General features: G+C 43.2%; 1 protein-coding gene across 2 annotated transcripts in view; it reads left to right on the top strand.

The window, feature by feature from the left end:
- LOC143280973 (uncharacterized) overlaps positions 1–22,994 on the top strand; it is a 68,130-nt gene that overhangs the window by 25,143 nt on the left and 19,993 nt on the right. For both annotated transcript variants that reach the window (XM_076585822.1, XM_076585821.1), the window contains exons 20-33: positions 461–638; positions 2,353–2,660; positions 2,967–3,752; positions 4,607–4,864; positions 5,551–5,619; positions 6,914–7,096; positions 8,510–8,605; positions 9,530–9,707; positions 10,555–10,674; positions 11,242–11,462; positions 12,592–12,722; positions 13,723–13,963; positions 16,726–16,886; positions 21,649–21,825. In XM_076585822.1, the coding sequence (XP_076441937.1) occupies positions 461–638; positions 2,353–2,660; positions 2,967–3,752; positions 4,607–4,864; positions 5,551–5,619; positions 6,914–7,096; positions 8,510–8,605; positions 9,530–9,707; positions 10,555–10,674; positions 11,242–11,462; positions 12,592–12,722; positions 13,723–13,963; positions 16,726–16,886; positions 21,649–21,825 (3,107 nt within the window). The remainder of the gene's footprint in view (positions 1–460; positions 639–2,352; positions 2,661–2,966; positions 3,753–4,606; positions 4,865–5,550; positions 5,620–6,913; positions 7,097–8,509; positions 8,606–9,529; positions 9,708–10,554; positions 10,675–11,241; positions 11,463–12,591; positions 12,723–13,722; positions 13,964–16,725; positions 16,887–21,648; positions 21,826–22,994) is intronic.

Here is a 22,994-nt window from a genome sequence, read left to right as displayed (position 1 = left end):
CTAATTCCATTTCTATCGCCAGTATTGAATCACATGTATCAGACTTCTTATAACCATCATTCTTGCAAAGAGTCTTGTGTTTTGAGGCAAGATTTTTCAAAAATTATTAAAAAGTCCTGAGCCTTTTTCCAGAATATTTCGTTGCAAGTAAATTGAGTTAGATTTCATCCTTCAAGGACTCACACTACATTTTTTTTAACCCTGATTGGCAGCTGTGGAGAAAGTCACCAATTTGTGCAAGAAGCAGCTACTCCAATAATACTAATTAGTATTTATGTAGCACTAAATCTAAAGCACTTTCACACCAGTCAATCACACGCTTGCATAACTCTAAACTGGGGGAAAAAAACTGAAAACAAGGAAGAGGCAGGGGAGGGAAGAGGTGCGTTTTTTTAAGGCCCGACTTGTGAGAGCTGAGCGCGGACACCCCCCAAAACATGATGGTATGCTTCATGGGCAGATAAGCCTCCCGCTGCTGCTGACGGCACTGTCGCTGGACAGTCCGGTGAAGAAGGACAGCAGCATGACGCTGTACGACAACCTGCTGAACTTTGTCTCCATCAACGCTGACCCCACACAGACACAGCAGCTGGAGGACTTGACCAGGGGCGAGGAGGGGGAGGGGGCTGGACAACAAGGTGAAGTAACTGTTGGTGGGGAGGGGGGAAGGGGGGGGTGGACAACAAGGTGAAGTAACTGTTGGTGGGGGGAGGAGGAGGGGGGGTGGACAACAAGGTGAAGTAACTGGTGGTGGGGGGTGGAGGTGGACAACAAGGTGAAGTAACTGTTGGGGGGAGGAGGAGGGGGGGGTGGACAACAAGGTGAAGTAACTGGTGGTGGGGATGGGTGGGGCTGGACAACAAGGTGAAGTAACTGTTGGTGGGGAGGGGGGAAGGGGGGGGTGGACAACAAGGTGAAGTAACTGTTGGTGGGGAGGAGGAGGGGGGGGGGTGGACAACAAGGTGAAGTAACTGTTGGTGGGGAGGAGGAGGGTGGGTGGATAACAAGGTGAAGTAACTGTTGGTGGGGAGGAGGAGGGTGGGTGGACAACAAGGTGAAGTAACTGGTGGTGGGGAGGAGGAGGGGGGTGGACAACAAGGTGAAGTAACTGTTGGTGGGGAGGAGGAGGAGGGGGGTGGACAACAAGGTGAAGTAACTGGTGGTGGGGAGGAGGAGGGGGGGGGTGGACAACAAGGTGAAGTAACTGTTGGTGGGGAGGAGGAGGGGGGGTGGACAACAAGGTGAAGTAACTGTTGGTGGGGAGGAGGAGGGTGGGTGGATAACAAGGTGAAGTAACTGTTGGTGGGGAGGAGGAGGGGGGGTGGACAACAAGGTGAAGTAACTGTGGTGGGGAGGAGGAGGGGGGTGGACAACAAGGTGAAGTAACTGTTGGTGGGGAGGAGGAGGGGGGTGGACAACAAAGTGAAGTAACTGTTGGTTGTGGTGTTTGAAATTCCTCCTGTCACTCACTGGAAGAACCCTATGGTGAATGCTCTTTCCTCTTTGCTGCTTCTGTCTGGACCAGTTCTACATTGTATCCATTCATCTAATTCTATCTCTGCCTTTCAGTCTTCATTTAAAAAAAACAACTTTTCTTTTGAAAATCGCTCTGTATGCACTCTTGGTTTCTTTCATTTACAGCTTACTTTGCATGTGTAAGTTATGTGTGAATGAAAGAGAGAGAGTGGTCATGAGCAGCTCATGTAATGTATAACTTTTTCTTTCATGAAAAGTGCTTTGAGCTATAAGAGAGAAAGGGCACGATACAGTTGTACATTATCATTATTTATTGTTATTATTAATAGAATGTTTCAGTCAAGGTATTTTAAATCTAACTTTTCAAGCTAGGTGTTTAAAAAAAAAATGTTTTAATAAAACAGTCTTTGTGCTTGAATAATCTGTATTCCAATTCTGTCAAACTGTTCTCTTGCGTGTTATTGTTCTTGCACTTCTGTGTGTGTTGGTGCATGTGTGTGTGTACATTACTGTTCTGGTGAGATTTTTTTTTAATCAATTCATGCGCACATGATGTCTGAGCAATTTTATTGCATTGTAACTCTGATGTGCAGTATGAGCAGACTTCAAAACAGTGCACAAAGTGTTGCAGTGTAAGCTGGTGAAATTGATACCTACATGAATTATTAATGGGAAACACTTATTGAGATTATATTACTCCTTGTGCATGAGAGAGAGAATCTGTTTTTGTGTGAGTTTGAATTCAGCCTTGCTCAAATAATAAAATGTTTAAATGATTCAACATGTATTAGTCTATTTGAATTTATTTAAGCTTCTTAAACAGAGAGGATCATCAGCATACTGTATGTACAATCGTAAAATGGGAATGGATTGCAGAGACAGGTTCTGGCTCCCAGAAAACACCACCGCCAGAGGTGTCACTGTCAGATTTCTCCACGGACTTTGGCTACGTGTTCAAGATGGAGGATGTGTCGGTGGAGGCGATACAGTCCAACCCTGCTCCTGAGGTGTCAACACCTCCCAGGTTCCCTGGCTCTCTGCATCTGGACACCCAGCAAGGCAGCACGCCCAGCACACCCGACAGTCCCATCATGTCGCCTTTCCTGCCTCAGCATTTTCTGCTGGAAAGTTCCGGAAGTCAGGCAGACAGCAAGGTTTCCATGGCAGAGCCTGCTTCATACCAGGTACACCGCTCATTGTCTGTGTTTGTATTCTCCAGCTTGTGGGAAGAAGGATAGAGAGAGACTGATCAGCTCTGAACCATGGAGTTAATTGAATAGTTCTCAATAATCAGAATCAGTGAAGGATCTTGTGTGTTTCAAATAGGAGTGAACAGGTGCTGCTAAGCTTTGTTTAATCTGTGCATACTGTTATAAGTGATATTATTTTTTGTTTTTATGTTTCATCATTTGATACAGAAGATGAAAACAAATTTCATTCAGAAGATGAAAACAAAGTTTGAGACAAATCATGATGCAAACTGTGTGCAGCTGACTCCGGTGACCCTGGACTACGTGCGAGAAACATCAGGCCTCGTGGCGACCCTCCTCACACTGCTCTGTTCAGATGAGCTGGACGACAATGAAACCCATTTCACAGAGGACCATTTCCCGGCCACCAGTATCCCACGGCACCGTGCCTCGTCGGATATATCCGTCGTTGACATCCGCAGCTACCGCTACCATTGTCTGGTCGACGACTTCCCCATTTTACAGCGCCATCTTCTGACCTACATTGTTCCACTGGCAGGGGCAGATAACCCTGAGATCTCACGCAGTGGTGATCCTGTGCTGAAGTTCGTGACGAATGTGATTGACGAGGACGTGAAGGTGTGTATGTTCAGCCTGCACGACTCCCTGCAGTTCCTGGACATGCTGCACACCATGACGTCCCGCCTCATGGCCAAGCGCTACTGGCAGCGGCTCATTCCTGTGCTGCGCAGCATCCCCGAGGTGGTGATGGAGACCTACCCCCATCTGCAGCTCCTCCACGACTTTGTGGTCAGCTGCTGGGCCAAGGAATTCACCTCCTCCCTCCCCCCAGCCGTGTCCAGACCTTCCAAAGGCGGCAGCCCCGGTAGTGAGGTGTCCCTGCTGCACCAGCTGAGGAGGATGTACTGCCCCAACACACAGGCCCGCCTGGTGATGGCTGTGTGTGACCGCCTGCCTGTGGACTGGGGCCTGGACCTCCTACAGCTCTGTCTGTCGCAGCCCATTCAGCCACAGCTCCGCTCCGCTGTGCAGGCCAAGCTTCACCACCTCACCGTTTATCATAAGGTGTTTTAGTCGTATGCGTCTCCTGTGTTGGTGTGAATTGGGTGCATGCCGATTGGTTTAGAGTTGATGTGTACGTCGCTGTGTTGGTGTGAAATGGGTGCATGCCAATCAGTTTAAAGTTGTTGGGTTTTTTGTTATTAAGAAAGTGATTTGAATTTCAGTTGTGAGTATTTTTCTTATTTCATAATAGTATGTTTGCATGTATGTGAATGAAGGATTTTTTTTTTATAATCAGTGTTAAAGAACTTAGCATTTCCTTGAGTTCTGGCCCATTTTTTTTGCTATTTTCATTTGCTGAAAATGTCCCTTTGCATTTTTCCGTGATCATGTATGTTAGGATTCAAATATATCAGTATCCAGATTTAAGTTGTATAATCCACAGCTGTTAGTTGCTGACTTTTCTCTTCTTCTTTCATGAGCTGCAACTCCTCCATTCACTCTTAAAGATCAGTGGGTTTTTAGGTGCATGACACTTTTTTTTATCCCTGCCATGTTGGCAGTCATACTCCGTTTTGGGGGGGAGGGTGGTGCATGATGGATATGTTCTTGTTTCCATAACCCACCAAACACTGACATGGATTACAGGATCTTTTATGTGCGTAGTTAATCTTTTGCATACATATACACATGAAGGGGGTTCAGGCACCTGCAACTCTGCACATATGTTGACCTGGGAAATTGAAAAAATCTCCACCCTTTACCCACCAGGCGGCATGACAGGGATTTAAACCTGGGACCCTCAGATTTAATAGTCTAACGCTTCAACCCCTCGGCTGTTGTGCCCAACCAGTCATTGACAGTGACCGCTATACATGCATCCTGTGATGAACGAAGCCACACTGTGCCTCCCTCAGATCACCAGCTGCCTGAAGACCCAGCAGGTCCGCCTGTCCATGCAGCAGCCAGACATCACACTGTCGGCCAAGGTAGAGCCCTCCCCGGCCGTCACGGAACAGCTCCAGAAGCTGGCCAAGTTTGAGGACTGGCGCTACACCACCCAGATGTCCCAGGATGACCCCCGTGAGGTGATGGAGGTGTTGATCCAGGCTGGGGACCTTGGGCTGACCAGGGACTGGGCCCGGCTGCATAAGCTGCCTTCTGACATGATGACTGTAAGATCTTCTGCTTCTGCTGCAGCTTCTTCTTTTTCCACCTCCTTCTTCTTCATCTTCTTTTTCTTCTTCTTCTGCTTCTCCTTCTTCCTCTTCTTCTTCTTTTTCTTCTTCTTATTCTGTGTTTATGGGCTTCATCTCCTGCATTCACTTATGGGTATAACTATAAGTGGGCATTGTTTTACCCTGCCATGTTGGCAGCCATACTCTGTTATCGGAGGTACCATAAGTTCTGATCACCAGATTTGAACAGAATGTACTCACATAAAAGCACTATGCTGACATTTTTATGCCTTGAATATGGTTAATCAACAATTGTGTTAAAAGAAACATAGAAAAAAATCAAGTCATTCCACTTAAGTGTCAGTTCTTATTGGAAACATAGTAGCAGTCCTGCATCAGAGTAAGCCCAGAGCAGGAGCAAGGATGATGAAGGGATTTCTTTTCCCTCACTCACTTTCTTGTTTTAAACATGCATTTAATTACACATACTTAACCGTGACCCACTAGTGCAGACTCCAGCAGGGGTCTGATTCCTGTCCTGTGCAAACTACTACCTGCCTATGCGGAGAAAACGAAAGTAGCTACGGCTGATAACCTCCCGAAGTAGGTTAAACGTGCATTCTGTTGTGTAATAAGTGTGTATTGACTTGAACTAGAGCTTGTGTTTACGTGTGACATGGCAGGAAATTGAAGTGCTGTACATGGTGTCACTGATGAAGACTGGTGGTTCTGACACTCTGCCAGTGTACCAGGTGAGGAGCTGTGTGATGTTCAGACAACATATGTTAATAAGTGTGTGTGTGTGTGTGTGTGTGTGTGTGTGTGTGTGTGTGTGTGTGCACTGTATTTTATGTGGACTGTTTCACACGCAGGGATGCCTCCTTGCTGACACTTCTTTTTCTTCTTTGTTTGTGGGCTGCAACTCCCTTGTTCACTCATGTACATGTACCAGTGGGCTTTTATGTGTACAGCTGTTTTTACCTATGCTTGTTGGCAGCCATACTCCATTTTCGGGGGTCTTGTTGAAACTGAAAGTGTTCAGTTTCGTGGTAGAACTCTTGTGTATGTGAATATAGCATTTTATATATTTATGTAAGGAAGAATTTGTATCTATGTATATGGACTTGCAAATATGCTTTTTGGATTAAAAAACAAAAACAAAAAAAAGAATTTCTTTACTGTCACTAAACAGATCTGCTGAGTATTACTCTTTAAGATATGGAGAGTTTTAAAAGCAATACTATACCAGAATACAGCCAGCCTTTGCAAGCAGGATCATGTACCTTGATATTGCACAACAATCCAAAATGAAATGTCAGCAAGGTGAGGAACGTTCAGTGCCACACTGTGAACAGGTGCAGTGACTCTGGCTCCGTGAAATAAGGCAAGGGACACAACCTCATACCAGCACTACTTAGCACTACACATCAGTTAGTGCAGAAGCAGATTTAAAAAAGAAAAGAAAAAAAAAAGTCATAATGATAACGATTTCAACTATATAGCGTATTTCCGTGTAAAATATGCTCAACTGCGCTACATTGCTGACACGAAAAACATGCATTTAAACACTAAAATGATTACTTATATTCATTCCATGCACAGATCTCCAACCAGATACTCTATGAGTAATTTACATACAAACACAAAAAAAACCATCACACACAACAAAACACTCAAACACACATGGAAACAAAGCGAGAAACGCCCTCAATTCCAGTTGTGTTTGACACAACAAAACACTCAAACACACATGGAAACAAAGCGAGAAACGCCCTCAATTCCAGCTGTGTTTGACACAACAAAACACTCAAACACACAAGGAAACAAAGCGAGAAATGCCCTCAATTCCAGCTGTGTTTGACACAACAAAACACTCAACACACACGGAAACAAAGTGAACAAAACACTTCAAACACCACCAAGGAAACAAAGCGAGAAATGCCCTCAATTCCAGCTGTGTTTGACACAACAAAACACTCAACACACACGGAAACAAAGTGAGAAACGCCCTCAATTCCAGCCATGTTTGATGAAATGAAAAACCAGGCGTTAGAGGACCTGCGAGCGGTGCGGCCAGCGGAGTGCCTGGAGATGTGTCAGCACCTGCTGAAGCGACTGGATGACCAGCACAAGGTCAAGTTCATCATCAGCTACATGCTCAAACATCTGGCTGCCAATCTGCCACCTGACGAACTGGAAGACCTCCGGCTGAGGCAAATCGGTGCCAAGGTGAGTGCAGCGATGTTGTGCTGACTGCAGTGTGTGTAATGTGTTCCGTGTAACTGTGCACAGGGCAGATCTTGAATCTAGATCTGAGTTCGTTTCCCAGAAGTGTTCATAGTTATAGCAGTTGGTAAGCCAAGGGGGCCTAACTCTTATCCCGTTCAGGGGATGTTACTGACATGTACTATGGATTTGGGAAAGGGTTTGTTGTCAGATAATCAACATCCAGATATATGCTACAATGTGTACTTGCTGATGTCAAGATTGGAGACGCTTAACACTTTGACACTGTAATGTCATTGGTTATGTGGTCCTTATGACATGGGTGAAAGCATCAACATATTTTCATTGCATAAAAAAACATTAGAATAAACGAATGTGAGTGATAAAAGCAAATGTTGAAACAGAACAAAGTTATTTCCTTGAAGAAAATTGGTAGCAACCAACAGACCAGCCAACACGAAATAACTCTGTTCATTCATCTGTCAATGTAAAAATTGGAGAGTGATGTTGTTTTGAATTATTCTGTTTGAAGCCAGTAAATTCTGTCTGCTTTGCTTGTTTTTGTAGAGACTGGTGTGGTTGGGAGAGACAGAGAAAGAGACTTTGTCCTTACTGCACTGTATAGTTTTGTTTTCGGTTTGTAATGCTTGTGATTGTTTTCCTTAATTCTTTTGTTTTTCGTGGTTCTTTCCTCACTGTTTTCTGTCTGTATTTTCATCTTCTTGTGTGAAGGGCATATTGCTGTGTTAGGTAAGTGCTCAAGAAACATATCTGCATAGATATTCATAAATTATAGGCATACATGATTTGGTTTTGTGCTTATGATTTGCATTTGTGTTCACACGCATTTGAAATGTATGTTTAATGGTGTGATGTGTTTTCTTTTGATGCATGTGGTTGGTGCATGTGGTTGTGTGTGTTTGTGTGTGTGCAAACGTATTCATTCGAAACCAAATGCTTGAGGAGACTACTACACATCTCCTACAAGGAGCACAAGACCAATGACTATGTGCGGAACCTGGTCAGCAACCTTGTTGGGCCCCAAGAACCACTGCTGGCGACTGTCAAACGACGGAAGATGGCATGGTTTGGTCATGTCATACGACATAACACCCTCTCCAAAACCATCCTGCAAGGGACTGTAGAGGGAGGGCGCAGACGGGGGCGGCAGAGAAAGAGCTGGTCCGACAACGTCAAGGAATGGACCAAAATGACGATGCCAGATCTCCTCACGACAGCTGCCAACAGAACGGCGTGGCGAGCTATGACATCTTCCTCATGTCCCCCCAACGACCTCAGCGGTCAAGGGAATTAGTGAGTGAGTGAGTGAAACGTATTCATATGTATGTGTAAGATTTCAGAAGAAAAGAAATGAGAGGTAAATTCATTGTGTGCTCCACTTGATCTGTCCGCCAGGCTCTGCTGTGCATTCCCAAGTCCACCAGGGGAGAGTACTCCCACCTGATCACCTGCCCACACCTCATTCTGGAACAGCTCTTGATGAATATGAAGGTAAGGCTGTCATGTACATGTCTAACTCAACCCAGGGTTTAAACACGTGTGCACGCAGTTTCACTCAGACATACACATTAGTACGCATGCTTGTATATACTGTCTTGTGAATGTATGTTCACGTGTGTGCGCATGCACGTGCACACACACACACACACACACACACACACACACACACACACACTTAAAAATACATGTATGCAAGCATGCAAAGATTTACATCCATATATGAATGTGCATGACAGTGTGTCAAATGTCTTGGGTCTCCTCCTTAGATAGGATTGTCCTTCCCATACCACAAGAAATTAGACATTTATTAAAGTTAATTCCTTGCTAATTAGAGACATTTTGCTATTGCAGATTTTTTTCAAAATTCTTATTACTGTTACATTTGTTTTAAAGCTGTTCTCTTTCCCTCCCCCCCTCTCTCTCACAGTCCCAGACACAAACACAGACATAAATACACACTACACCAAATGCACACACACACACAAACACACACACTTACACACAAATATACATACACACACACCCTTACACACACACACACACACACACACACAGATACACACAGATACACACACACACACACACACACACACACACACACACACACCCCTACACACACACACACACACACACACACACACACTCTGTCACACAAGCTTGTGCATATTTATATAAGCACACATGCATACATGCATGTACAAACTCCTATGATTATGTATGTTTCCTTGTTTTCTCACTGATTCAGAAATGTACATGTGTATGTGTACACACTTGTGCACACACAGGAATGTATGTTTATACGTTATGTAGGTGAGTTTGCATGTATGTATGTGTGTGTGTGAGTGTGTGTGTGTGTGTGTGTGTGTGTGCTTGAATGTATAAACATATGGTGTGTATTGAACGTGGATGTCTCAGGGCGAGCTGGCTGGTCGGGTGTTTGAAAACATCCGCGAAGACTTCAAGGAAATCAAGGACAGCAAACTCAGAGTGGCTCAGGACCAGTTCAACTCTCTGCTCACAAATTATGCTCGGAAGGCCTTGGAAGTCACGGTGGTGCAGACTCTCGATTGTCGTTCTCCGTCAAGTGCTATGGGTGTGTTGTTTGCTTCTTTGATCTCATGTAATGTAAAGCATGCTTTTCAGGGATGCAGTGGGGAGGTAACCTACCACAGGAGGTTATCGGCCATAGCTACTTTCGTTTTCTCCGCATAAGCGGGTAGTAGTTTGCACAGGACAGGAATCAGACCCCTGCTGGAGTCTGCACTAGTGGGTCACGGTAAGTATGTTACTTAAACGTAATTTTAGGAAGAAAGTTTCCTTTTTCATTGTTCACTTTGCAGCAAGAAATGGCTGCTTTCAGTATGTTTGAGAAACATGAAAATAACAAACATCTTTCAGTATGTCAGAGAAACATGATAATTACAAACATCAAGAGTGTGTTAATGAATAGATTAGAGAAAATTATTGATTACATTATAAGACATAGAACTGACATTTTCTCACTCTTCGTTATGTTTTGTTTTGTGCTTGGTTTCATTCCTCTCCCTGTCACAAACATGTAAGAATTCCTTATGCTGGACTTGCCTTGCCAAAAGCCCTGGCCTAGTTGGAGTTTAGAAGTGTACAAAATATGCATGCACAAACTCACACACACACATGTATGCATGTACACAGGCATGTGCGCACACACACACAACCACACACAGGCATGCCTGCGCGCACACAAACACAAACACACACACACACACACACACGCACGCACGCACGCACACATGCACACACACACACACACACACACACACTTATTCACTCTTTCATTCACTCTATCTTAACATCAAACACAAAATCAAATAGCCAAATGGTCATATACAAGGAAAGAAGATCTCAGAGATGTTGTATCTGTTTTCCCTTGGCCTCACGAGGACATCATTGTTCCCCAGGCTCCCCGAGGTGCAGCAGCGCAGGGTCGGGTTCCAGCAAAGACGAAGAAAAGACGCCATTGTCCCAGCGCCGTGGGTCAGAGGCTGTCAAAGTTCGCAAACGCAACATGGACACCAGTGGTAGGCTATGGGTCATTTTCCTTTCTTTGTTTGGGAAAAAGGTTTTATATGTGCTCCTGTCCTCTCTCCAGCTTAAAGAGAAATGCACTTACTTCCTTCAGAGTCTGTTGCAGTAATTCTCACTGGCTGTTAGCTTGGGTTTTTCTTTTTTTTTCACAGTACTTTTGTTTTTCCCAGCTAGTTTAAATGAAAGTGGTGAAAGTGGAGAGATACTGAGAGGAAGTTGATAACTGGGGAGAAATACTGCGACAGACTGCATAAGAATGTGCACACATGCACACACGCCCCCCCCCCCACCCCCCCAGCCCACTTGTTCCCCACCTCCCCTCCTCCCCACTGGCCCCCCCAATCCCCCAAAGTTCAGCAGTATTTAACAAGCCTTCATCACCTTCATCACGTTTCAGCCTCCTCAAAGATGGGCACCACCCCTCCCTCCACCACTGGGCGGCGAGGCCCCCACCCCCTCGCTCCCTCCCCTCTTCCCCACTCCCTCCCCAACTCCCCCCCTCCCACCCCCCACAGGTTCAGCAATACTTACAAACCTTCATCATCTTCACAATGTTTCAGCCCCCTCAAAGATGGGCACCACCCCTCCCTCCACCGTGGGGCGGCGCGGCAGCACCATATCCACGACCACCACCACACCTGCCCCCGTGACCAGCACCACAGGTGGGAGGAGCGGCTCCACCAAGTTCATCATGCCTGTGGCGCCCCCTACCGAGGACCAGTGGGTACCCGACAGCGAGGCCTCGGTCTGCATGGTGTGCAAGCTGGAGAGATTCAGCATGGTCAGTCTGATCACATGAAATTAACAGGATAAAATACAAGGTTTTGGTCTGTAATCTCGCAGAAATGTGTCTGTCTTTTGGCACGAGTAAATGAAACGCTTATTATATAGTAAAAGCACAGTCACTTTTAGATAAGATACAAGGTTTTGGTGTGTGATCTCACAGAAACGTGTCTGCCTTTTGGCTCAAGTAAATGAAGTGTTAATCGTGTATTAAAGCGCAGTCACTTTTAGAGCATGACCGTTTAACACAAGCATGCATCATGGTGACTTAATAAATAAAATGCTGACAAGATAAAGTGGTGGAATTAGATGAGTTTGTATGGAAACTCTTCCTGAAATTTTTTTTACCACAAAATAAGAATAATTCATGCTGTTTTTGTTTTTTTTTTGTTTTTCACTTCATGGAAGAACAGAAAATTGCTTTGATTTGAATTTTTGTCATCAGCTTTCACTTGTTTGCCATCAACCAGCTTTGTGAATTGTGTACCTAGACTCATGATTTTAATTCATATTCTTGGATTTTAGAAAGCATATGTCTGCATGGCTTTGACAGCTTCAGAATATAGGATAGATATCATACACACTCACCTTAGTAACATTTGATGTAGAACTAGGACAGGTATCATAAGCACTTGCTTCAGAAGCCTTAGTAGTAGAATAGACAACACAACTCATTCTGTTCGTTCTAGTCATTCAGCAGACTTGATACGTATCCACTGATATAACCATTCATACTCCTAGAATGGATATCACATAGCCTCAAATCAACTTTAACTCCCAGTAAATATCTGCTTATTGAGTAGTAGTCTAGTGCTTGCAGTTCCCATTTAGGAACAGACGTGTATGAAGTTTAAATCCAAGATCGGGCAGGAATCTTTCTCGCTCCTTCTCAAGTACCAGTTTTATCATTTTCACGCTAGGTGAGCACAGTACCAAATGGGATATATATTTGTATTAGTTACATGAAATATGTAACATTTTCATGTGCCTCTACGAGGTTTCCTGAAATAAACACGTCTGGTCTTGTCTTGTCTTGTCTTGTCTTGTCTTGGTAAAAATAAAAAGCAGCCTGTGATTTCAGTACAAATGAATCGTGTGTTCTCACCTTAGAAGAAATGTGTTTTCAGTTCAATCGTCGGCATCATTGTCGCCGATGTGGACGTGTTGTGTGTGCTGCCTGTTCCACGCGGAGAAGCCAAGTGCGCGGCATGTCAGCTCGTACCTGTGATGAGTGCTACGAGCAGATGTTTGGAACCAGGTCAGTCTGCAGCAAGACTTTGTGAAAGTGGAAGAAGCAGAAAAAAAAGATTATGGAATCTAACTGTAACAAATAATTTTTGAAAAGTAACTACAATAAAAGAACAACAACAACAATTTTTTTCAAGGGAGTCACTGGAATAAAGGTGTTTTCTTGGCGTTTTCAAGAGTCTCTGTCAGTTTTGGATTGATTGTGTTATTGACCTCTCTCTCTCTTATTTTTTTCTTTTCTTCTCCTTTTCAATTTTTTCTGTAACTCTGTATTTTTGTTGTTTGTTTATCTGTTCATTTATTTCATTTTAATGAAACAGTGTAAGAATACTCTTTTCTTTCATTTTTCTATCCCCTTGTATTTGCATGAAATAGTGTTAGTGTATTCTCTCTGTAATTATTATCTGTAAACTTACTTCAAGAAAAAAAAGAAGCAAATAAACAAAGTACCATAAACATTCTCATTCTAACAGAGAAACTCACAATCAATATTTTTATTGTGACGGAGAATTCACAGTGAACATTATGACTGTGACAGAATTTTACAATGAACGCTTTCATTGTGACAAAATTTCACAATGAATATTATGATTGTGACAGAGAATTTTTGCAATGAACACTTTTATTGTGACGTAATTTCACAATGAACATTATGACTGTACCAGAGAATTTCACAATGAACACTTTCATTGTGACAGAATTTCTCACTGAACATTATGACTGTGACATAATTTCACAATGAACACTTTTATTGTGACAGGATTTCAAAATGAACATATGACTGTGACAGAGAATTTCACAATGAACACTTTAATTGTGACAGAATTTTTATTGTGACAGAATTTCACAGTGAACACTTTTATTGTGACAGAATTTTTATTGTGACAGAATTTCACAATGAACACTTTTATTGTGACAAAATTTCACAATTATCATTATGACGAACAAAGAATTTCACAACAAACACATATTGTAACAGATTTTCACAATGAGCATTATGGCTGTGGCAGAGAATCTCGAGCGAGAGACGAACAGGAGGTGTACAGTCAGAGGATGAAGGAGAGTCTGTCAGGAGCCAGCCCCAGTCTCCAGTCGCCTCCCCTGGGTCACATGACCACCCAGTTACGCCCCAGCGACCTCGTCCAGACCCGCTCTCTGTCCTCCGTGGTGCATCATGACGTGCATGAGTGGAAGCTGAAGACAGACGAAGGGCTGAACGGCTACATCCGGGATGAATTCTACTATGAGCAGGTGCCGTTACCTCAAATGTTTCTGTGATGTGTGTGTTCTTAATGCTTGTGTAATGTTTTTTCATTTAAAACTTTTTTTTTCGTGTGTGTGCAAAAGAGACATGTATATGTGATAGAATAATAGTACTACATGTATGTATGATAAAATGATAGTATTAGCAAGTAGAATGCTTCTTTCATTGGTGTATATTGTTATGGCTGTGTGTATAGTTGTTTATAGTTGATGAAACTTGTTGATGTATCTTAACCTGTTTTCAACATCTGTGGATGTTTTTTTGGGGGGGGTGGGAGGGTGTGTGTGTGTGTGTTGTTGTTTTTTTCTTCCTTTTTTAAAATCTTATTTATCTGTTTATTTTAATGTGGAAGAGAATTGTATTCAGGCTTCATTGTGGGAAGAGTTTCTTTTTATAATTTGTCTTTTTACAGTAAATGATATGATTCAGACAAGGTAGAAAAAGGGTGTGGTAATGAAAACATGCACTGTTTGTGTGGGTTTATGTTTATGAGAGAGTGTGGGTGTTTGTATGAGAGAGAGAGAGAATGTGTGCGTGTGTGTGTGTGTGTGTGTGTGCATGCATGTATGTGCACATTTGTGAGAAAATGTGTATGAGTGTGTCTGTTCACAAAAACAGATATTCGTATTGGTTGTTTGATACTTGTGCGAACTCAAGTTTGGATATGCATGGCTCTGAATTAATGTACTTTCTGCATTGTTCAGATTGAAAGTCTCTACACTATAAACCACCGGCAGTGGTCACTGTTCAGGCTGTAAGTCTCTGTACCTACACACCATGTGCACTGTTCAGACTGTAAGTCTCTGTACCTACACACCATGTGCACTGTTCAGGCTGTAAGTCTGTACCTACACACCATGTGCACTGTTCAGGCTGTAAGTCTGTACCTACACACTGTGCTCTGTTCAGGCTGTAAGTCTCTGTACCTACACACTGTGCTCTGTTCAGGCTGTAAGTCTCTGTACCTACACACCATGTGCACTGTTCAGGCTGTAAGTCTATACCTACACACTGTGCTCTGTTCAGGCTGTAAGTCTCTGTACCTACACACTGTGCTGTGTTAAGACTGTAAGTCTGTACCTACACACCATGTGTAAGTCTGTACCTACACACCATGTGCACTGTTCAGGCTGTAAGTCTCTGTACCTACACACCATGTGCACTGTTCAGGCTGTAAGTCTCTGTACCTACACACTGTGCTGTGTTCAGACTGTAAGTCTGTACCTACACACCATGTGCACTGTTCAGGCTGTAAGTCTCTGTACCTACACACCATGTGCACTGTTCAGGCTGTAAGTCTCTGTACCTACACACCATGTGCACTGTTCAGGCTGTAAGTCTCTGTACCTACACACCATGTGCACTGTTCAGGCTGTAAGTCTCTGTACCTACACACTGTGCTGTGTTCAGGCTGTAAGTCTGTACCTACACACCATGTGCACTGTTCAGGCTGTAAGTCTGTACCTACACACTGTGCTCTGTTCAGGCTGTAAGTCTCTGTACCTACACACCATGTGCACTGTTCAGACTGGAAGTCTCTGTACCTACACACCATGTGCACTGTTCAGGCTGTAAGTCTGTACCTACACACTGTGCTCTGTTCAGGCTGTAAGTCTCTGTACCTACACACTGTGCTGTGTTCAGACTGTAAGTCTGTACCTACACACCATGTGCACTGTTCAGGCTGTAAGTCTCTGTACCTACACACTGTGCTCTGTTCAGGCTGTAAGTCTCTGTACCTACACACCAAGTGCACTGTTCAGGCTGTAAGTCTGTACCTACACACCATGTGCACTGTTCAGGCTGTAAGTCTCTGTACCTACACACTGTGCTCTGTTCAGGCTGTAAGTCTCTGTACCTACACACCAAGTGCTCTGTTCAGGCTGTAAGTCTGTACCTACACACCATGTGCACTGTTCAGGCTGTAAGTCTCTGTACCTACACACCATGTGCACTGTTCAGGCTGTAAGTCTCTGTACCTACACACCATGTGCTCTGTTCAGGCTGTAAGTCTCTGTACCTACACACTGTGCTCTGTTCAGGCTGTAAGTCTGTACCTACACACCATGTGCACTGTTCAGGCTGTAAGTCTCTCTACCTACACACCATGTGCACTGTTCAGACTGTAAGTCTCTGTACCTACACACCATGTGCACTGTTCAGGCTGTAAGTCTGTACCTACACACCATGTGCACTGTTCAGACTGTAAGTCTCTGTACCTACACACCATGTGCACTGTTCAGGCTGTAAGTCTCTGTACCTACACACCATGTGCACTGTTCAGGCTGTAAGTCTCTGTACCTACACACTGTGCTCTGTTCAGGCTGTAAGTCTCTGTACCTACACACCATGTGCACTGTTCAGGCTGTAAGTCTCTGTACCTACACACCATGTGCACTGTTCAGACTGTAAGTCTGTACCTACACACCATGTGCACTGTTCAGGCTGTAAGTCTCTGTACCTACACACTGTGCTCTGTTCAGACTGTAAGTCTCTGTACCTACACACCATGTGCACTGTTCATGCTGTAAGTCTGTACCTACACACCATTTGCACTGTTCATGCTGTAAGTCTGTACCTACACACCATGTGCACTGTTCAGGCTGTAAGTCTGTACCTACACACTGCTCTGTTCAGGCTGTAAGTCTGTACCTTCACACACTGCTCTGTTCAGACTGTAAGTCTCTGTACCTACACACAATGTGCTCTGTTCAGACTGTAAGTCTCTGTACCTGTGCACTGTGTGCAGGCTCCCAGTGTGGCCCTGTGCATGTCGATCCTCCAGCACCACACGGACCCCCACGTGAGCGGTCAGCTGATCCTGACCATGTGTGATGACCTGTCCACCTTTCTGCAGCCCCTGGCCCCTGGTGTCCCCAACCTGGAGGTGGACTATGGCCTCATCATCAGGTCAGTGTGCTTGTGGCTTGTGTGCTGGTGTCAAGGCCTGATTTTGTTGTTGTTGTTGTTTTCTTCGTGGGTTGTGACTCGGGCGTTCACTCATGTAATAGAATGGACATTTACATGTATGACCACTCATATATATATATATAGATAGAGAGAGTGGATATTTACGTGTATGACCGCTTTTATCCATGCTGTGTAGGCAGTTATACTCTGTTTTCAGAGTATTTGGGTTTAAGTGAAGGTTTTTATTTTTGTTTTGTTTTGTTAATGGCCACAGTCACTCATATATAGAGTGGATATTTACATGCAAGACCGCTTTTATCCACACTGTGTAGGCAGTTATACTCTTGTTTTCAGAATATTTGGGTTTAAGTGAAGGTTTTTATTTTTGTTTTGTTTTTTTGTTTTGTGCATAGGCAGTGACTTCCGTGTTCACTATTATACATGAGGGGAATTTAATGTGTATGACTGCTTTAATCCCCGATATGAAGGCAGTTATACTCCGTTTTCGGAGTATTTGGGTTTATGTGAGTGTCAGGTATCTGCTTACTTTTTTAACAGCAGATGTGGTTCAGCATGTATATATGGATCAGTTTGCATGCTCGGACACTTTTTTTGAGAAATCAGTGGATGCATAAAATTTCTGCTTATGAGCAGGATAGTCTCAGCATCCTTGGAAGGCTCTTTCCCGCTTTTTTTTTTTTTTTTTTTTTTTTTTTTTTTTTTTTTTTTTGCATTTTGGGTGTTGTTTCTTTTTGTTCCTTCCATCATCATTTTTCTCCTTTCTGTTGTCTTTTCTTTCTCTTTCTTTTTTTTTTTTTTTCTTCTTCTCTCATCTCTTCTCTTCTCTTCTCTTTTCTCATCTCTTTATTCTGTCTTTTTTCTGCTCTGACACTTCCTTGAAAGTGAAACCTGAAACTGTGTTGGTTGGCACTGTTTTATAGTGTGTTGTATGGTGTGTTGAGACACTGTGGCAGGACCCGTTTAGCATTGGACTTTCTGATCCAGTGGTCATCAGTCATCAGGGGTCCAGGCCCAGGTTTCAGTATGGTGTTGGACATTGTATTTGTATTTGTATTTCTTTTTATCACATCAGATTTCTCTGTGTGAAATTCGGGCTGCTCTCCCCAGAGAGAGTGCATCGCTACACTACAGTGCCACCCATTTTTTTGTATTTTTTCCTGCGTGTAGTTTTTTTTTTTTTTCCTATCGAAGTGGATTTTTCTACAGAATTTTGCCAGGAACAAGCCTTTTGTTGCTGTGGGTTCTTTTACGTGCGCTAAATGCATGCTGCACTTGGGACCTCAGTTTATAGTCTCATCCAAATGACTAGCATCCAGACCATCACTCAAGGTCTAGTGGAGGGGGAGAAAATATCGGTGGCTGAGCCGTGATTCGAACCAGCGCGCTCAGATTCTCTCGCTTCCTAGGCGGACACGTTACCTCTAGGCCATCACTCCACTTAAACTCCTCACTCCAGTCAAGTGTGAAGGGGTACCTGACTTTCATTGGGGAAGCTTAACTCACTCAGTACAGCCAGTCCTCTCTTCTCCTCTACACAGACCCCTTGGATGTCCAGTGGGTGTCTGAATGACCCAGCCTTTAGCTTCCGTCGTAAGAATTGTGGTATTCTTTGTCAACATTCACCTCTTCAGTAAAAGAGCCTTTCGCTTGCAGTATTTTGATGATGATAATTGGGGTGAAACGCTGTTAACGTCGTCTCTTTCGCCATTCGTATGGAGAGAGTTAAAACGGCGGAAGGAGAGGATTGGGGTGGCTTCTTCCAACGCTGAGTCCTAGACACAGTGGATATGAATACACTGCCCTTCCTTCCTGTGCCGAGCCTTAGACACAGTGGATATGAATTCACTGCCCTTCCTTCCTGTGCCGAGTCCTAGACACAGTGGATATGAATTCACTGCCCTTCCTTCCTGTGCCGAGCCCTAGACACAGCGGATATGAATTCACTGCCCTTCCTTCCTGTGCCGAGTCCTAGACACAGTGGATATGAATTCACTCTTCTTCCTTCCTGTGCCGAGCCCTAGACACAGCGGATATGAATTCACTGCCCTTCCTTCATGTGCCGAGCCCTAGACACAGCGGATATGAATACACTGCCCTTCCTTCCTGTGCCGAGCCCTAGACACAGTGTATATGAATACACTGCCCTTCCTTCATGTGCCGAGTCCTAGACACAGTGGATATGAATTCACTGCCCTTCCTTCCTGTGCCGAGCCCTAGACACAGCGGATATGAATTCACTGCCCTTCCTTCATGTGCCGAGCCCTAGACACAGTGGATATGAATTCTCCTGTGCCAAGCATAGACACAGCAGATATGAATACACTGCCCTGATGGCTTTGAAAGACTATGGGGTCTTTAACCTTTTGAACTGTTGTGATTCTGTTTTTGGTTTGTTTTGTTTTCCTTTCTGTTGATTTTATTTTTTATTTGAAATTTGATTTGCTTTCTACTTGAGGATGCACAGGATTGTATTGTACTGACTTGGTGTTGCGTCTGAACGTATGGTTATGTTTTAGGAGAGGGTCGATCAGAATTTTCATGTGCGTGATTGATTATCCGTGCAGTTGTGTAGCTCTTCTCTCACCTTGCACGTTCTTAACCGCCTCACCTGTCCGTTCCTCTCCCCTCCCCTTCCCCCACTTTTTTCTCCCACTCTTTGTTGTTGTTTCACCTCTTTACCCAGTCCTTTCGGTCTGAACGCATTTAACAGATTATGTCTACTGTTGTGACAGACTTTTGAACTTTAAATTTTCTAGTTGTTTCTTTGCTGTTGATGTTGCTGCCCTTCATTGTCCTTTTTCACACATAACTAACAAATGTGCACAGTTACTAAAATAAAAAAGAAAGAAACATTTGTACATAATCAGTTACATGTCATGAATCAATACTACAAAACAACAGTGGGGAGATTCATACTTTCCATAGTTGTTTTGTTGTTCTCATTTGTTTGTTTTCATACTTCATGTTTTGTTTTTGCTACAGGAGAGCATGTCTTCGCTTGGCTCGTTTCGAGTCATCTAAAGTGCAAAAGCGTCTGGCTTTGCTATCTAGCACTGTTTATGACTTGATTCGGTAAACTTTAAAACACAGAGCATGATTTTTTTCTGAACAGCAAGTAGGCTGTGCCAGTGTGTGTGAACGTGTGTCAGTAGGACAGATGTGTGTATGTGTGTACATAGAAAACTGTCTCAACTTGTGAAGATATCATTAGATTGTATTTATGGTTTGAAATAATGCATGTTTGTGTGTGTGTGTTTGCACAATGATTTTGATCAGTGCATTGGTTTTTCTTTGTTTTTTTCTGCTTGACAGTGCCCGTGATATTTCTGAAGTTAAGCATATATTGCAGTGAAGGCATTGCATGTCATATTTCTTTTTCTCTGTGTGTGTGTGCCTTTTTCCTTTATGAAGGATTTGCTTTGTGTGGATATGCATGGGCATGTACTTTAGTCAGAAGCATGGGTTATTGTTATGCTAAAATGCACAAAAAAAAAAAAAGAAGGGGCAAGAAAATAAGCCTCTCTCTTCTGATAATTTAACACCATGGTATATGTGCAAATTGATCAAGAGGACTGTCAGGAAGACATGATTTTGTTGCATAGTGACAATATTGGAATCCCATAACTAACATACTTGACTCGTGACCTGCAAGACTGGTGATACAACTGTTACACTGGGTATTCTACAGTTATGCACATAGTCCAAGGTTGGAGTGAGATTATTTGAAATATATAGAAAAATGTCTGTTCTGCTAAGTGGCAATACACAATTATATTGATGGGAATAGGTTTTGCTCATAAGCATTGGTGCACTTTCTTCCAGGTATAGAGCATAACATATATGTATCTGTGTGATGTTTGGATTGTTTTTAAATGCATTAGCAATACTGAAATATTGCATGTGCTTTTTTTTTGCTTTTTTTTCTTTCTTTTTTTTTCTTCTCCATTAGTTGGTTGGTTACCATTCTATAACAATTTTTGCCTGGACAATTTGTTATTTAAATTTGTTGTAATGCACATAAACATATAAAAACAGGTATACATATTAGTTGGGTTAAAAAAAAAAAAAATTACATACAGACATACTGTAAAAAAAACAGACAAATGATGTCAGTATAAACAAATGTTATACTGACTGATTATTTTCTTTCTTTCCAGTGTGCTTATTCTGTCTCTGAACCTTGTGTTTCTCGTCTTTCTAGCTGGTAGTCTTTTTTGTCTTTTTTTTCTTTTTGGTCCTTTTTTCAGGGTCTGTTTCTTTTCGTTTGTACTCCATCGAATTACACACACACACACACACACACACACACATATTTCCAAACCGACCATTTACGTATTTCTGTTAAAAGGGAAAATATGCCTAATATTTGATTTGCTTAACGTTGAACTGATGTACATTGAGCATGATGGTTTGATTTTATATGTAGCTTCACACAATATCTGGTGAACACAGCAGTATAATTATGGTTGATGTATTTTTTATTATCATTATTAGTTGTTGTTGTTTTTGGCGGGGGGTTGTTACTATTATTATTATCAATAAAACATGCAGTGTGATACCAATGACCAATGTTTATATCATTCACTTCGTGCTCTTTGCTTTGTATATATATATATATATCTGTATGTATATATGACTATGTTGGAATGTATGTACATGTGTATTTTTGTCTGTATGTATTTTATTTTTGTTATAACATGAAACATATTCTAGATTTTTTTTTCCTTTTTTTACACAACAGCATTATACGTGAACTGCTGTTCCGCGCCAAGATGATCTTCCTGAAGGGAGGTGACTCTGGCATGATCGGCAAGTGCGACGCTTACCAGGCGCGGGTGGACTTGCTGAAGATCCTGCTGGAGGCCAACTACCCTGACCTGCCCACTCTGCAGGAGCTGTCCAAGATGGACACTGCCAGGTGGGTCACAGTCACTGTTTGTCGGCTGCTGGTGTGGTGCTTTGTATTTGTATTTGTATTTGTATTTCTTTTTATCACAGCAGATTTCTCTGTGTGAAATTCGGGCTGCTCTCCCCAGGGAGAGCGCGTCGCTACACTACAGCGCCACCCATTTTTTTTGTATTTTTTCCTGCATGCAGTTTTATTTGTTTTTCCTATCGATGTGGATTTTTACAGAATTTTGCCAGGAACAACCCTTTTGTTGCCGTGGGTTCTTTTACATGCACTAAGTGCATGCTGCACACGGGACCTCGGTTTATCGTCTCATCCGAATGACTAGCGTCCAGACCACCACTCAAGGTCTAGTGGAGGGGGAGAAAATATCGGTGGCTGAACCGTGATTCGAAGCAGCGCGCTCAGATTCTCTCGCTTCCTAGGCGGACGCGTTACCTCTAGGCCATCACTCCACTGTCTTCCTTCTCTTCTGAAGGAGGGTGGCAGAATGGTTAAGACGCTCAGCTGCCAGTACAGAGAGTCCGTGCAGGTGTGGGTTCAAAGCCCGCTCTTGGCTTTTCTCTCCAGTTTGACTGGAAAATCAAAGTGAGTGTCCAGTCTTTTGGATGAGACAAAAAACCGAAGTACCGTGTGCAGCACGCACTTCGCGCACTGAAAAAAGAACCCATGGCAATGTGAGTGTTGTCCTCTGGCAAAATTATGTGAAAAGAAAATTATGTAAAAGGTACTCAAATATATGAGCATGCACTCAAGGCCTGACTAAGCGTGTTGGGTTATGCTGCTGGCCAGGCATCTGCCTAGCAGGTGTGGTGTAGTGTACCGTAAAGTTCGGTCTATTGAGCGCACTGGTATATAAGCTGCACCCACTAAATTTAGGAAAAAATTTAACTTCATACATACATAAGCCGCACTGGCTTATAAGCCGCACTTATTTCCGGTACCAGAACACATACTGATACTACAGAAAAGCTGTCAATACTGTAGGTTATGAAATAAACACAAGCAGAAACAACACAAAGAAAAGCAAGCGAAAATACTGCTAGTGCCACAAAAAAATAAGATCCATAGTTTAGGGATAGTCACATTTATTCAACATCATCCTGCTTACTGAATCTACTGAAATCTTCGCCTTCAGTGTCCGAGTTGAAGAGAACCAGCACAGCTTCCACCGCCAT

The sequence above is a fragment of the Babylonia areolata genome, chromosome 4 (genome assembly GCF_041734735.1).
Source record: "Babylonia areolata isolate BAREFJ2019XMU chromosome 4, ASM4173473v1, whole genome shotgun sequence".
Classification (NCBI taxonomy): domain Eukaryota; kingdom Metazoa; phylum Mollusca; class Gastropoda; order Neogastropoda; family Buccinidae; genus Babylonia; species Babylonia areolata.
This window is presented reverse-complemented; position numbering and strand designations above follow the sequence as displayed.